This window comes from Vigna unguiculata, chromosome 3, assembly GCF_004118075.2.
Source record: "Vigna unguiculata cultivar IT97K-499-35 chromosome 3, ASM411807v1, whole genome shotgun sequence".
Classification (NCBI taxonomy): domain Eukaryota; kingdom Viridiplantae; phylum Streptophyta; class Magnoliopsida; order Fabales; family Fabaceae; genus Vigna; species Vigna unguiculata.
In genome coordinates, this window is record NC_040281.1 from 3,774,223 (window position 1) to 3,791,220 (window position 16,998).

Here is a 16,998-nt window from a genome sequence, read left to right on the forward strand (position 1 = left end):
TTAAGTATTGTTTCTATGTTAGGTTAAATTATGTTTTGCTCTTATCTCTCTTTTATTTGTTTTAATTCAATTTTTATTTTGAGAATTTGTCTTAATTTTTCTTTTTTTAAATCCGATGTCATCAAATCATTTATATTAGTAATATTACGTGTCTTAATATTACGTGTCGGTTTGTATTTTTTCTTTTTTAAATTTAGAAAGTTAAAAATTCCATTATTCTACAAGTGTGACATAGTATTATACAGGTGTTAGTGTCTCAATCTCAATTATTTTGATTTTTTTTGGAATTGTAGATTTATACGAATTTATCTATCTTAATAAAAAAACATTTATTGAATGATCATGTATTAAAAAATAAATTGGTTAATGAATAATGGATCATAAGTATAATGGATAACCTGCATGATTCAGAAGTGTTTTATAAGTTTTTCTAGTAATAATTTTAAGTATTATTGGCCGTAATGTAGGTTTAGTGATAATAAAATCATTCATGATTAAAAACTCAAGGATCCTTTTGCAATTCTTTTGAAAAAAGTAATATTTGAATGGTATTTTTTCCTATTTCAAATACTTCATCCGGTGTCCAATAAATTATTGTGTGTTTTTTCAATTGTCTCTTTATTTTTATTTTGTTTCCCTTTAGTTTTAATTCTTTTTAAAAATTAAACAACTTCGTTCATCATCTTCAAATTAAAATCAAAATTTATTTTTTATATAAGTAGTATACAAAATATTTATATTAAAATTGATATTTTTATAAAATACTTTTAACAAAATTTATTTTATTAAAATTTATATTTTATAATAAACTTTATTTAACATAATGTTAAAGTTGGAAATATAATGTAATGTTAATAGAAAAAAATTCAAAATTAATTCAACAAACAAATAGGTTAAAGTTATTAATCAATTGTATTTCATAATATAAAATAAATTTATCAAATTTTGTAACTCTTTTAAAATTTATATTTTACATCGAACTATATTTGTATTAATATTTTGTTATAACATACTTTAATATTGTTTTTAAATTTGAATTTGTATTTTAAATAATTGTATTTTTAAAAATGTATAAAATTCAATAATTTGTATACAAGTGGTTGATTTGGTTTAAAAATAAAAATTATATAAAATCAAATGTAAAATTTTAAAATAATTTTAAACATTTTTATAACAAATTAATATAAAATTTTAAAATACATTTATATAAAGTTGAATGTGAAATATAAATCTAAACAAACTTAATTTTGTTCAAAATATAATATAATTATCAAATTTAATACAAAAATTGTATAACATATATATAAAAATTAAATTTTATTTTATGTTGGATAGGAATAAAAATGTTCAATATAAAAAAATAGAACTAAATTAAGACAAATTCAAAATATAGGACCAAAATGAGACAAAAACAATAACACATAACGTTACAGTGACATGTGACAATGTTACTGACATAACATCAGTTTGATATGTAATAAATTTTTTATTTTATAAAAAAATTCATAAACTAACATGTGATATCAATTTAAACTTGTTAGTAATATCTAAAATATTTTAATTATATTGAATTTCTTAAAATAGAAACAAAGTTGATACAAATAAAAAACAAATTATTATTTTTCAACAAAAACAGAAAACAAACACATAATTTAACCTACATATCAATGAGTGAAGATTTAAATTCCATACACTATCTATATTATCTATATTAATAGTATACTTAGTATAATAACTATTTATATTAATATTAATAGTATCAATAGTATAATACTATTTATACTTCTGTATTATTATATAAATTTATATAAAAAAATATTTTGGTATACACATTATATTTTCAATTTTGTCCTTAAATATTCATACTAAGTCATTTTTTAAATTATTTAACATTTTTTTATTTAACTAATTTAACGAGATTAGGTGTTCAGTGATTTCTAATTTAATATTTTTCTAAAAATTATACTTTATATAATAATTTATAATTAGACGTATTTTTATACTTTATATACTATGTTTAAATTAATTAATTTTAAAAATATATCAGATATGGAGTCTGTCACCACCGTACAGTAATTCGGCTAAACCCTGATTAAAAAAAATTTTCAAAAAGAATTCATCAATAACTACTTTATCCAATCGGAACATGTATGAATATGAAAAATAATAAGACAAATTCATTTTATGACGTAGTTATTGAATGGAATATGTTTTGTATTCAGTTATGAATATTTTGCCGTGTATGCATGCAGCATACACTGTATTTTTTTAATAATCTTGTATTGAGATGATATTTACATTATTTTCTTTATACGGACTTACTTAGTACTATATAATTTAATCCAAAGTTTTGAAATAAGTACTATTATTGATATCCGATCAGATAAAAACTTCACGCTATTTTGTGTGAAAAATCATAATATAAAATCAATATACTATTTCAAAAATATTTAACGACAAAAATATTAATTGGACTCCATAAGGTTAAGTTTTTATCTAAGAATAAAAGACAAAGGATACAAACACATTCAGTTTAGATTTCCATACTCTTTAATTAAATAATGATAATTTTAATCTTCTATAGTTTCATAAATCTTTTTATCAGATAAATATTTTTTTTTCTCTTTCGCTTAATTTATCAAGTACTAGTATTATTTTACTACAAAGATTAACAAAATACTAGCTTTGTCGTTGTTTGTATGAAAAAAACACAAATTTTAAAATATATGATCGAATTTGAACATTTCTACAATACTGATAATAAGAAGAAAAAAAAGTGTAAATATATTTATTTATTTATATCTAGAAGATGTATAAGAGAGTAAATATTACTGAAAAAGTTACCTTAGGTGAAAGAAGAAAAAAATGGTTGTGTATTATTCCAAATTAACAGAAATGCAACAAGTTTTATTTATTACAAACCACATGGATCTCTTATTACCTCAATCTTTTATATTATTTACACCATTTCATTTCATATAAATTAAGCCATGAATATTTTATATTGTTGAATTAATTATATTTCATGTACTATTATAAAAATTAATAAACAAACATACAGTATGGTTTATTTATTTTTATTTAATGTAAATATTTTTTTTACTTACCTTTTATCACTCGATCAATAAACTAATAATTTATTCTTTTGTTATGATTTTAAAGTATTTCTAGAAACACAGTATCATTTATTTATGTTCGAAGAAGAGATTAAAAGGAAGAAGAAAAATAAAAATGAGAGTAGAACGACGACAAGGTGCAAGTAAAACGATGATGTCGTGAGTGAGTGAACGAGTAACTGACCTAACCCACACTGTGTTATGGTAGCCAACTTTATTTGATATAAGTAAAATAAAAATATTTTTTGGGAGAAACAAAAAGTGTGTTGCATTTCAATCTTTCATTCAATAGAACACGTGGGTTGGGAGGCGGATTCGTGGACTCAGATTAAATATTCTCAGACTCAAATAAAAGCATCAAAAGCAATCCTCAAAACTCTGAAGACCCTCTCATATCATACCCTCGCCTCTCTTAGGACAACCCAAAATTTCACATCCCCTCTTTGCAAAAATCGCCGGATCCACCAATTCCTCTTTCTCTTAGTGTAATTACTACCTAATCCAACAACTAATTTTGTTTTTTTAGCTTAATTTTTACTTTATGTACTGTCATAATTTTTGCTTCAGCTGTGTGCAAGTAATTGATGCTTTTAATTTCTGTTGTTAGTTTGCTGGTGTATGTTAATGATTTGTTGGGGAAGAGGCGCGGAGGCGAGGAGGTGGGGTTGGATGATGTTTTAGTTAAAATCAATGCATCTGTTGTGTCTAGATTCATTTATATTATATTTTTTGTACTTCCCCTTTGTGTTTTCCAACCAGGGACCAAAGATTATGGTTGGTTAAAGTATGTTCTTGCTTCCTTTTTTCTCTTCGTATGAGAAATTTGATCTTCAGTTCTGTGGGGATGGAGATAGTGCAATTCCTTCTGACCCCTCATTGTTCTTTGTCTGGGTTGTTGAAGTGTTGAATCGTGTAGTGTTCAGATGTTATTCTTGATTTTAGCATATGCATGTCCATTGAAGTTTAGTGTTCAGATGTTATTCTTGATTTTAACATATGCATGTCCATTGAAGTTTAGTGTTCAGATGTTATTCTTGATTTTAGCATATGCATGTCTATTGAAGTTGTATCTTTATGATGATTAGAGTTGTTTTGTGTTTCAGGGGTTCAGCGGTGATGGAAAAAATACAGCTTAGTTTACATTGGAGGGCAAGTTGTGATTCCTAATATGCGTTGCATGTTACTTCTCCCACTTGACTAAGTTAGATGAGTCAGACTGCAAGTTTTTTGGCAGTGGAAACAGATTATCGGAATAAGGGAGATGTACAGAACTTTGAGGGCTTCTGTGGATTTGTTTTATCTTTAGTAACATAACTCACGTTCTGAAAATGGAAAGCCCTGATATTGAAAAGTCTGAAGAAACCAAAACACAGATTAACAGTAACACAAATTGTAATTCTAAACAGCAGGTGGGTATGAACTTTTAAGATTTTTTATGTTGGGAGTTTTCCTTTCGCAACATTGTGAACAAACTTTAGCACTTTTCACTTAGTTCATTTGTGATAATTTCAGAGTGTAGAAAATGCTAACGAACATCCTGAATGGTTACCTGATGGCTGGAACATGGAAGTCAGAATCCGTAAAAGTGGTGTACACATGGGATCTGGATACAAGGTGGGAGATAGATTCTCTTAATTTGGATGTTACTGTTTTAGATTGTCAGTGACCTCATTTAGATTGTTATGTTTCCTTTACTCTACGTTATTCATGTAGCAACTTAATGTTGTTCCTTAAACGTCGGCTTGATGTTAGTCATGTAGTTACTGCTGCCACTAATGTATGGTAGACATTATTAGTACATAACTTGAGCTGTTCTTAAGTTTCTGGCCTTGAATCATGAATATTTTTTTGGAGATTTGTGTACCAGAAGTTTACTTGAAAATCGTTAAACTCTGTTCTTAATAACACTCATGACTTAAATGTATGGTGGTTACAACATTACTATTGTTTTCCCCCATTTGTCTGGCTTGTGACAGTTGTCCTAAATTTGATGAGCTGGACTTTATGGAACTTCTTTTAAGATCACACTAAATTAATTTTACAATGATAATTATAATAATTCTTAAAGACTAAATTCTATACTCTTTAATTGATGTGTTCATGTGATTCTGTATTCTTTGGCGGTATTTTATGTTTGTTTTTTTTTTGCTTTGTCTCTGGTATTTTCTTTCAGGCATATTAACATCAATAGTGTTACATTATTAAAGCTGCTTATCTCTCATTATAAACATGTTTTCTTGTTTCAGTGTTACATCGAACCGTCAAAAGGATACAAATTCTTCTCCAAACCAGAGGTATTACGATATCTCGAAACTGTAGAGGATAGCAGTGGCACTTCCAAGAAGGGGAAGAAATGTAGTAAGATAAACACTCCAAATGACAAGAGTTGCACTTCCAAGGAGAAGAAATCCAGTAAAATGCAGACTCCAAACAACAAGAGCTGCAGTTCCAAGAAGGAGAAAAAATGTGCTAGCGTGGAGTTTCCAAATGACAACAGTTGTACTCCCAAGGAGGAGGAGAAGGGCAATAATATGGATTTCCCAAACAACAACAGTTGTGCTCCCAAGAAGGAGAAGAATGGGAGTAACTTGGATTCTCCCAACGGTAACAGTTGCACGTCCAAGAAGGAGAAGATAGGCACTAACATGGATTCTCCAAAGGACAGCAGTTGCACTCCGAAGAAGGAGAAGAATTACAATAACATGAATTCTCCAATTGATGTTTGTATCACTTTTTACTTGAATCCTTTCTGTTTGTTATTAATGAATTATGAATGCTATATTGAAGATTGATTCTTATTATCATACGTATATGATTGATGATTTAGAATTATTTATGGCATACGAACCCAAAATCACACTAAGGCAGGACTATTGATTATTTATTGTGTAAAAAGGACCATGGTATGAAAGTTAACTTGAAAATACAACCGCAAAGATTAAACCATGAAATAATGTTGCCCACATAAGAAAAGGGACCCATTCATGAAACTTCAGTGGCTGCCTCATCTTATTGCCTGATGTTTATGTATTTGTTTATTTGCACTTCTACTTCAACAATTTGGCTTTGTGTTTCTTTTGTTGAACACTGTGGAAAGCAAGAATGTTGAACCATAGTTTGTCTCTGTCTTTCAGGTTGAATAAATTATTTCATGTTTTGCGACTTTTGTCTAATTGGGTTGTTTGCTGCTAACACATTTACACTTTTACAAACAAAAGGCATAGAAAGTTTACAAATAAAATGTTATAGTCTGGCTTTTATACAATTGATTATTTGGTGGGACCTTTAATTAGTCCATCGAATATTTTTATGAACTATAACTTATATTTGTAACATTGTAAATGTTTAATTTTCAATGTATTTCGGTATTTTAGGTTATGATTGAGAAGTCTATTCCGGAGGATTTACCGCCTGGGTGGGTAAAAGAATTGAAGACTACGAAGAATGGCAAGGGCATTCGGAAAGATCCGGTATGAAAAATAATAGCCAAAAGGATCTCTTTTTACGTATTATAAGATATATTTTTGTGTAGTATTACGTTTTTTCCCTTCAAATCAAGTGATTGTTGTCTACTCCTATTTGGAGAAGTGGGCTGCAAATAAACCTGTTGTTTGGTTTATTGAGTAACATGCTACATTTACAGTTTTTCAAAAATTGATGCTTATATAAATTATAATTGGGTTACACTTCCAACAGTTTTATATTGATCCAGTGAGTGGATATGTATTCCGCTCTAAGAAGGATGTACAGAGGTATCTTAAATCTGGTGATATACGGTCATGTGCCTTTAAGCCAAGTAGAAGACAAATCCAAGATGAAGACAACATAACTGTAAGATATTTTTGCATGACTACCATCTTATCATTGCTGCTTTTACGGAGTATTCTTATTATTCATTAGTTCTTACTCCAAGCTATTAGTAAGTGATTGAAATCTGGGGGATTTTTTAATCACATCAGATTTGAGACTCACTGAAAATTCAAACATGTTAAGAATTTTCCATATATTAAGATTTGCATAGCATTGTAGAATGCTTTATGATGAGTAGTCCAAACTCTGAATGATTAACAAAGAACGATCTTATAGCGTCAAAATCATTATTTTTTTTATGTATGCATCTAAGAATTCTAACAGAATATTTTATATACTTTTTTTTTTCAATCTAGTCACCACCTGCTGCCAAGCGTCAGAAACTGAAGCAGTCTGCACCCACGCAACAGCTTTCCGCAGGTAAGAAACTATGTATGACTAAAGTATATTCAATTTTGCTGCAAGTTCAATCAACTTTGAGATGAAGAATATACCATTCACACCCGATGCCCATTCCTGCCTATTTTTAACTTTTTACTGCAGCCACAGAAATACTTGATAAAAACAGCTTAGAATGGCCTAGTGCTAATAGCCCAAGGAAAAAGCAAAATGCAAATGTTTCGACTAAAACGAAGGTTGCTTCTGTTCCCATAGGTGATTCTATTGCAAAGATGCATTCACCAGAAGATGGAGCTGCAAACTCATCTGAAGTGAAGAAATCATCTGACCCAGGTAGGTCAGCACTTTTGAAAAATGAATCCTTGAAGGAATCAGCAAAAGCACTTTTTGGAGATGATTTGCAAGAGGAGGAGCGTGCTGTGAATGCAACGGAGAATGGTAACGAGAAAAATCACGGTAAACAAAGCATATCCAAAATCAGGAAGGAGTTCAATGTAAGTCAGCGGTCATCACCGAGACTTGCTGGAAGTAAATCTGTACAGTTGGTAAACAATGTGATCAATGAACAGACTCTTCAGGTTCCAAAAAGAAACTTGAGGAAAAGTAGAAACACTCTAGATGTTGATATTTCTGTGGACCAATCAGCTCCTAAAGAACAACCACATGAGCAAGAAACAGATAAAATAGAAGACAATAAGCCAGAAATTCAAATCAGCTCAAACAAATCAGGTAAAAAGAAAGAGCACCACCTTCCTCGTCGGGCTTCAAAACGATTAGCTGCTATTGAGCATGAGTCAATGAACTCCAAAGTGGAATTGCAGCAAAGTGAGTGTGGGCCAGTGACAATGGTTGCTGATCAAGCCCCAATAAATGGCAAGTCAGCAAATAAAAGGAAAAAGTCAGCACCTCGTCTGAAGAAAAGTGGAAAAGAAGAGATGAATGATGAGAAAACAGAACCTCAGCTGTCCTTTGCATATCACTATTCATGGTCCGACCCAAGCTTGGAATATGCAATCAATGCCCTCACTGGTGTGTTACCACCAGCTGATAATATACCCAGTACTGTTGCCGAAACTGATATTCAAAAACCTTTGTTTGACAATGTTACTGGAAGAAGTGCCACTGCAATCCCTGGAACTGATGTTCAAAACACTTCAGTTGGTAATGTTTTAAGGGACACCACTGCAGCCCCTGAAACTGATATTCAAAAAGCTTCAGTTGACAATGGTATGGGAAGGAGCACCACTGAAGTCCCTGAAACTGATATTCGAAAAGCTTCAGTTGACAATGGTACGGAAAGGAGCACCACTGCAGTTCCTGATACTGATATTCAAAAAGCTTCAATTGACAATGGTACGGGAAGTGGCACCACTGCAGTCCCTGATACTGATATTCAAAAAGCCTCAGTTGACAATGGTACGGCAATTAGCACCACTGCAGTCCCTGATACTGATATTCAAAAAGCTTCAGTTGACAATGGTACGGGAAGGAGCCCCACTGCAGTTCCTGAACCTGATATTCAAAGCACTATGGCCAGAAGTGCCACTACAATTCCTGACTCTCATCTTCAAAAAACTTTGATTGACAGTGTTAAGGGAAGTAGCTCCACTACAATCCCTGAAAATGATCAAAAGACGGTGATTGAAATGGAATCGGCAAGAAGCACCTCTACAGGACCTGAAACTGATATTCAAAAGTCTTTGATTGACAGTGTTACAGGAAGCAGGTATAGAAAATCCCAGGTACGTTCTAATAAACCCAAGAGAACGAAAGAGCTCAAAATACCTGTGCGATTATCAAAGCGACTTGCTGGCATGGAACCCGAGTTACCGCCTGCTGAAAGAGCTCTTGAATATTCCACTAGAAAATCATGCAGAGAAGAACCAACTGCCACTGATACTCTAACTAATGGAGTGTCTGATCATCACAACGCTGGGGAAGAAACCAAGCCTACTCTTCTTCAAGCTTCTGACAGTTTGAAAACAGAAGTACTTGGAGAATCATTAAAACGGAGTGAGAACTCATATGATGCCCAAACCGATCACAAGGAACAATTGAAGAAAGTTGAAGCTGAAAATGTTGGTGATGTCAGATCAGAGCCAAAGCTCCCCTTACCGTTTGAGGACTCTTGGTCAGATCCATGCCTAGAATTTGCCATCAAGACACTCACCGGTGCTTTTCCACTTGATGCTGGTGGAGACATAATGCCTGCTTTGCCTCCTGGCTTTGATAATCCGCCATATAAGCAAGTGCATCGAAGTGTGGTGACAGACATTAATCAAGAAGCTCATGATAACTCGAACCAACCCTCGCACAATAAGGAGCTTAATATGGTTATTCAACCTGAGTTGAGGACCGGCTCCATCTCTTATGAAAATGCTCCTAACTTAACAACTAGGGAATCTTATCTTGATCAAGACAACATACTTAAGAATTTGGATGGGGAACCCAGTCTCACTGGAAACATAACACAACCTTTGCATCATTCTTGGAATATAAACACACTAGCACATGAAGAGCCATTAAAGCAAAATGGACAGCCTGTCGAAGGTGGAATTGTTACAACGGAGCAACAATTAATTGAAACTGGAGCTGTAAACCATGACAATTCCGAGTTACAGTATTGTGCTCCGTTTATGAATTCTTGGTCAGACCCATGCTTAGAATTTGCATTTAAGACTCTTACAGGCGTGCTACCAGTAGAGGAAAATTTAACACTCCAAGGATGTTTCCCGGAACCTGCTAACTATCATGAACGGAGGGATGGTGTCTCATTGTTGCCAGATTTCAGATCATCTAGCTTTTCACAAAGCGATTTCTCGTTTTTCCATGATACAGGGGTTAAGTCCATGCCAGGGCAGCAGTCATCAGTAAGCTCTTCATTCCTACCCTTGGAGAAAACAAGTCTTCAAGGTTTCGCGGGAGTTGATCCTCAAACACACTTTTCTCAGTGCAACAATAATTTTCAAAGAAGGTAAGCTAGTTAGATGTTTGTTGCTACCTCCAGGATAACTACTGTTGGTATTTAGTTATACTTTTGTAGACTGCAAAATGTTCGACATTAAGTATCCTTTTATTTTCCCCGTCACATTTGTAAATACATTGTGAACATAAGGTCTCGGTTAGTGTTTTTTGCCTTGGTTGTTGAGAAGATCTGGGTGAGCAAAGTAAGGAGGTACACAAGTCCAACTGTTGCTGTCTCACTATCTAATTGCTGTACTCTGTATGTGAAGTTATTAATTGGTTTAATTAGTAGTATTTCTTATTTTCTTTCGCCATCAGAAAATGCTATAAAAGGCATATGCTAACAATTTCGTGTTTAAGTTGGTGTTTTTGAGATTCTTTTTGTTTAGTTTCTTGATTTTGAAGAAAATATTATACGAGCTCATAACCAAACTGCCATGGAAACACCAATATTGGGTAACACAACTTGTGGAAGCGACTTGTGGTCTCTTATTGAAGTGACTCTGGTTCGAATTATAAAGAAACGATTGTACCCTCTTTCAAATATTTTTTAGGAAGTGGGATTTGGAACTATTGTCTGCTTTTTTCCAATTGATTCAGTGTTATCATCAACAACAAAATGTGGGCGTTTGATACAAAGCAGTGATTAAATAAATGCCCCCATTTTTATACCTAATTTGTTCTTCATGTTTTACAAAATAATTTGTAGAAAAGAGAATTTTACGTGTTAATTCTTTTTGGCTAAGTTCTTTTAGTAGTCGTAGTAAACTCGAAATCGGGTTTGTATTGTTTAAATCTGTGCTGCTACGATTATGATAAGTTAACTTAAGGATTTTGCACAATATATATTTTTTTTCACTCATCCTAATTAGCAAATTACTCTTATATCCTCTTACTTCAATTTCTTTAGTAGGAGTTATCTTTCCCCTTTCCATGAGATTTAAATGTAACACAACAACAACAATGATGAGTATACCCTGATGGAACCAAAATTTAAGCTTTCTTCCTCAAAATTCCAACTACATTGATCATCATACAATTGGTCAGATAATGATTCTTGTCATGTATATGATTCATGATACTAAGCAAAACTTATTATTCAATGTTTAACATGAGCTTCTACTTTTTTCTTACAGTATATCTTTGACATGACTTTATCTCTTCTTAATGCTAATGTCTCCTCACATAATAAATAGTACTCAAAGAATCAGAAGTTCAATAAATACATTTAGTATGTGCAACTAGACTCCTTCCATCCCCCAAAATCTTCCTCTATGCTGCGTTCCCTTCGTTCCTTCATTAACAAACCCAAGGATGAAACGTAGTGAATTTCATATATTTCAAGAGTCTACTTAACATCAATCTTATGCACCCATCTCAATGACATTAAAGAATTTTAAAATCAATATACATTTTGAACATGGTCTATATGATAAAAATATAATTAAATGATGTAACAATTATCAGGTAATATAAACTACTATAATTTCATTGTTTCTAGTATATAACTTTCAATTATAAATATTTTAATGAAAAATTAATACCTGACGCTTAAAAGTGAGGCCAACTCTAATCTCCCCACAAAAACTGTCATTCTTCACAACATTGTATGAAGTTGGTGGAATACTCCCTTCGTTGAACAATGCATCCAACGTAATGCTATAATACATACACATATAATTCAATTCAAATAAGTCTATTTAGAAATACTTATCTCTAAAAAACTTAAATTAAAACAATAATAAAGTTTTTATTTTATTTTTTTTGCATGATTTAATTTTTTATGCTGAGTCAAAAATCAGGGAGAAAAGACTCACGTAACTTCTCCCACGAGATCATCTGCAGACATGGCATCACTGTCCATGATCTTTAACCTGAGTTCGTTAACGCCTTCGGAAACGTTGAATACGAAATTTTCATTCCACTTTGGATTACTTCCTTTACCTGCATTCACAAGTTGATTATATATAATACAAAACAATAAACATCTAAAAAATGAGTTGATTACAGGTAAATTCGTAAACTTTTTCTAACTGCATAAATAATTTTTAAGTTGAATCTCCAAGAAAGAAATGAAGATATATTGAGTGTATCTTATTTACTATAAATAACTAATATGTACCTGATTGAACACTGCTTTTTTGTTCTTGAGTGCGACATGTGAGGATCACATAAGGGTCCATGTCAGCTGCTCCATCAGATCGTTCATGATTGAAAATATCAAAGAAAACAAATTACAAATTTATTTCAGATCAGATCAATGACAGATTATGAATGTTGAACTTTGTGTGTGTAAATAACAACTTACAGAGAAAATCTGTGTTTTCAAGGCCTTTGGCATATTCAAGAAAAACTTCAAGGGTTCCCTGAGGCATCTTGAATGAAGGATAATGGGAAATTGGAGAATCTGAAAGAGCTTTGAGAGAAAGCTGTTAAAGAGAGGCACAATTGGTTTTTATATTTCATGGTAGTTTCAGAGGAGTGAAACAACACAATCACCGGTTTGAAGGTAAATCTAAGCCATAACTATTTTTACTCTTCTTTTTTTCTAATATTTTGTTTCCAATATCTAACATTTACCTTTTTTTATATTTTTAAATGATTAAATCATTGATGCCAAGATTCCACACCATAGTGCATTAATTAAAGAATTGAAAATAAATAGAATGCAACCTAAGAAACAAGGTAATATCTGGTCAATCTAATAAAAGATACAATTATACTTTAAATTATATTTTTTTAATAAAATTTGTTTTTTCTCAAAAAACCATGAGTATTAAGTACGGTTTTACAAAATTTAGGAAACAAAAGTATACCATTTAATACATTACCATAGTTTCAAATTCAAAACCAATTTACTAGTGTTCAATAAATACTTTTCATGAATACATACTCTTTATTTTTTTTTTATCAATAAAAATCTTCATATTGTTTATTTTCAATATATAAGTCATGGTTAAGATTCTCGACTTAAGACTAAGATCTTATAAGAAAATTTCTCATTTGAAATATATTGAAACACTTTGATATGGTATAACAGCTCTTAAATTTAAGAATTAAAACTAAAGTATCTTTATTTTATAAACTATTTACTTTGTAAAACAAACTCACATTTTATCTTTATATCTAGTATTTAATGAATATAGAAAATGAAATATGTTGAGCGACAAGGTTATGATATGACGAGAGAAGTAGATGGGAAAGGGAGAGACAATGGAGAGAATAAAGTTTATTTATTTCAAAAACATTTTTTGAATGAATAAAATAATATCTTAAATTAAAATAATAATAAGAAGAGGAATTATTTAATTTTCTAAAATAAATTTAGATAGCATGCAAGTACTCGTATTTAATATGTTTGTTGAATTTTATAATAATACTTATTTTAAAGTCACGTCAAATAATTTCCAAGTGTAATTATTTAGACCGCACATATATAACATAAATTAATAACTACATGACAAAATGATGGTTTTATTGTTCATGTGTTTCCTTTTTCATTAAAAGACGTTAAGTTGATCTCTAAATTTATTTTAATCTCAAATTAGTCTGAATTTGTGTAAATTGATATAATTTTATTCTTATTTGTAAAAAATATATATAATTTAATCATTTTTGTTAAATTTTTTAAAATTAATCAATAATTTTTCATCAAGATTGGAATTATTAATAAAAATTATTTGTTTTGTCGGTTTAATTACAAAAAATTCATTATTCATATAAAAAATTTAATGAAATTTATCAAATTAAATCAATTTTTTAAAAATCATAATCAAATTACATCTATTTTTATAAATTGAAATCAAATTTGAGACTTTAGAAAATTAGAAGATCAACTTAATATTTTTAGACTAAAATATTAACTAAATAAACCTAGAAACCTATAAACTAAATAAGTAATTAAATCAAAGAGAAAATTAATAAGATAAAATATTTCACGTTGCATATCATATAATTTTACGTTTCCAAGACAAACTTATTAACTCATAATAAGAGGTTGTTGTTTTACAGTGATTATTTCACAACTCAACTCAAAAGTAATTTACGCTATAATTACAGTGAGTTAAGCTTAATTTAGAAAAGACACAGCATGATTAATGATCATTGAAGTTATTGAGTGGGTAAAAGAGGGTTAGGTTAAATGAAGGGCAAAAGAGAAGCCTATAGTTGGTGCCACCGTTGCAAGTGAAGGTGCTGCTTGCATCATCTTTGGGATAGCTATAAGCATGATAGGTCAAATTAGGCCCGATCCTATAATTAAAATGTGTTAATGAGAAAAAGGGGACTTCTCCCTGCACCCCCAAAGATTCTTCAGTATCTTCAAAAATGATATAATTGACCCTAATTAATTTTTCACCTGTTTCGGTGGTTGAGATAATTAAACTAAATTTACTGCGGCTGACTGGTATTTACGGTGCTGCACCCCCAATTCATGTATTTCTCCTTCCTCCGTTCTCATTCTTCTTCCTCCGTTTTCTTTCTTCTCCTTCCTCTGTTCTCATTATTATTCTCAGAGCAGTGATCCCAGCTTTCTCTCTTTCATTTTCATTTGAAAGTGTTTTTGCAGTGGTAGTGGTCCCTAGTTTCGTTCTGTGTGAACTGGGTCCTGCTTCAGGTGCTCCAAACTCTGCAGGTCATCCACATGTGGTTCAAATTTCTTAAAGATTTCCTCGTTCTTTGCACGTTCTAGGTTATGATTACTGATGTTCAATAAATTGCGAAATGGATGTGGTCATTTTCTGGGTTTTTCACTGAAACGGATGTTGCAATTCATTTCAGAGAAGTGTCTGTTTCATCAAATTTTTTTGAAAAATTTAATGAAACGGATTTCGAAATCCGTTTCACACTTCTCTGAAACGGATTTCAACATCTGTTTCTATTTTATATGGTTTTTTTTTACCAAACGGATGTTGCAATCCGTTTCAGAGAAGTGTGAAACGAATTTCGAAATTCGTTTCATTAAATTTTTCAAAAAAATTTGATGAAACAAATCTCGAGATCCGTTTTACACTTCTCTTAAACGAATTGCAACATCCGTTTCAGAAGAAAACACACTCATTAAAAAAAACAACGAAATGGAAGTTGAAATCCATTTCTGATTTTTGTGAAACGGATTTGCGACATCCGTTTCAAGAAAAAATGAAAAAAAAAAAAGCTAAAACAAATCTTGAGATCCGTTTCTCAATTTTGTGAAACGGATTTGATCGAGGCTTTGAGGTTCAACCCTTGTTTAGGTGCAATCCCTTCACCGCCACTTATCACTCTTAGTGGTGTTAGCTTCTGTGCCCCTCCTTTCTTCACGTCGCGGCAACGCTGCTCGCCTCCCCCTCCTTTCTTTGCGTCGCGGTTACCCGGAGTAGCAGCGGCAACCACTCCTCGCCGTCAAAGTGGAGCTCGACGAGTATGAAGATGGTAAAATTGCGCTTTGTCTCTCGAATCTAATCGCTTCTCTCTCATTCACACAATCTCATGATCACTAATTTTCTCATCATCTTTCACTCTCAACATCTCAATCCAACGTGTGCCGAAAGACAAGTTCACTCACAAGAGACGATACACCAAATTGGGCCTTAAAAACCTTTCTTATTTTCTTAAGTTTTAATGAACTTGTCTTTTGGCATTGAATTACACCAAAGGTGACTAGAGTTTTATTGTGATCTTTAATATTTTTAACAAATAAAAAAATATTAACTAAGTATTTCTTTTTCTGAACATGTTAAATTTATATTTTGGTTATTTTGAAGCATGGGTCAACAAGTAATACTACTATAACACTTCTCTTAAAGGTGTTTAATTGGTAAAATATATTAGTATTCTTTGATTTATTTTCGTAACATTTTTTTAATAATCCAATTTACTCTAAATAAAAATAAGAATTGTACATTTGAGTTGTCGTTTGATTGATTATAATGACTATTTTTTCTCCAAACTCTAAGATTAGAGGATTATATTATTATTGATATCGAGGGATGGATCTCATTTCTCATATAATAAAGTTTTTTTCTTTCTAAAAAGCCTATATGCATATAAATTATTCTACTCTTTAGTAGGATAAATCACTACACTAAATAAAAAAGTTTGACCTAAAAACCTTTTGAATAGCTAATCCTAATATGGAGATAATGGACAATAAATTTAAATATTCTTATTTTATTGTACCATAAATTAAAAAAAAATCATAAAATAGTATTAATGTAATCACCTGTTATTTCTTAAAGAATTAATTTGTACTCTCATTTTCACATGATGTGGTTATCCATACTAAAGGTATTAAAAATTGATTACTTTAACTTCTCTTTATTATGCATCATGTTTTAGGTTGAAGAATGGTATATCTTTAAGAATCTTCCAACCCATATTGAGGAACATAATTAAACTTAATTAGTGTATTTTATTGAAAATACTTGATCATTGTACACAAGACATAGATTCATATTTAGATTGAGTTTAAATGGTAACTTTAAAATAGAAATACTTTAAACCTTTGCTAGAACAAGATGGGTAGTATATTTTTTAAGTCATGATTAAGAAGGTACGTTATTTATAAATAGGACCCCAACCACAGAAAAGGACAAGAAATAGTGAATATTTTAGCTTGAATAGTCAAAGTTATTTATAAATTTTGGTTAATACATCTTGGTGTTCATTGTGAGATATAGTAAAATTTGTTCAATGTCTTGAAAAGAGATATTCTGCTGAGATGATCAAG

At 31.0% G+C, this 16,998-nt stretch overlaps 2 protein-coding genes across 4 annotated transcripts; one reads left to right on the forward strand and one right to left on the reverse strand.

Moving 5' to 3' along the window:
- Positions 1–3,387: 3,387 nt before the first annotated feature.
- On the forward strand, positions 3,388–10,648 carry LOC114179489 (methyl-CpG-binding domain-containing protein 13-like). 3 transcript variants are annotated; one of them, XM_028065844.1, is made up of 9 exons: positions 3,435–3,601; positions 3,724–3,775; positions 4,220–4,525; positions 4,629–4,730; positions 5,363–5,836; positions 6,491–6,586; positions 6,813–6,947; positions 7,283–7,346; positions 7,470–10,648. In XM_028065844.1, the coding sequence occupies exons 3-9, from the start codon at positions 4,445–4,447 to the stop codon at positions 10,301–10,303; spliced, it is 3,786 nt and encodes a 1,261-aa protein (XP_027921645.1). In that variant the 5' UTR covers positions 3,435–3,601; positions 3,724–3,775; positions 4,220–4,444; the 3' UTR covers positions 10,304–10,648. The 3 variants fall into 3 exon arrangements, with proteins under 3 accessions (XP_027921644.1, XP_027921646.1, XP_027921645.1); XM_028065843.1 differs by lacking the exon at positions 3,724–3,775 and having other exon boundaries at positions 3,388–3,601; XM_028065845.1 differs by lacking the exon at positions 3,724–3,775 and having other exon boundaries at positions 3,388–3,601; positions 7,581–10,648.
- A 673-nt stretch (positions 10,649–11,321) lies between these two features.
- Positions 11,322–12,702, reverse strand: LOC114175105 (elicitor-responsive protein 3-like). The gene is made up of 5 exons (XM_028059864.1): positions 12,598–12,702; positions 12,412–12,477; positions 12,107–12,233; positions 11,834–11,948; positions 11,322–11,583 (listed from the first exon to the last, which is right to left on the reverse strand). The coding sequence occupies exons 1-5, from the start codon at positions 12,662–12,664 to the stop codon at positions 11,518–11,520; spliced, it is 441 nt and encodes a 146-aa protein (XP_027915665.1). The 5' UTR covers positions 12,665–12,702; the 3' UTR covers positions 11,322–11,517.
- Between the last annotated feature and the right edge of the window lie 4,296 nt (positions 12,703–16,998).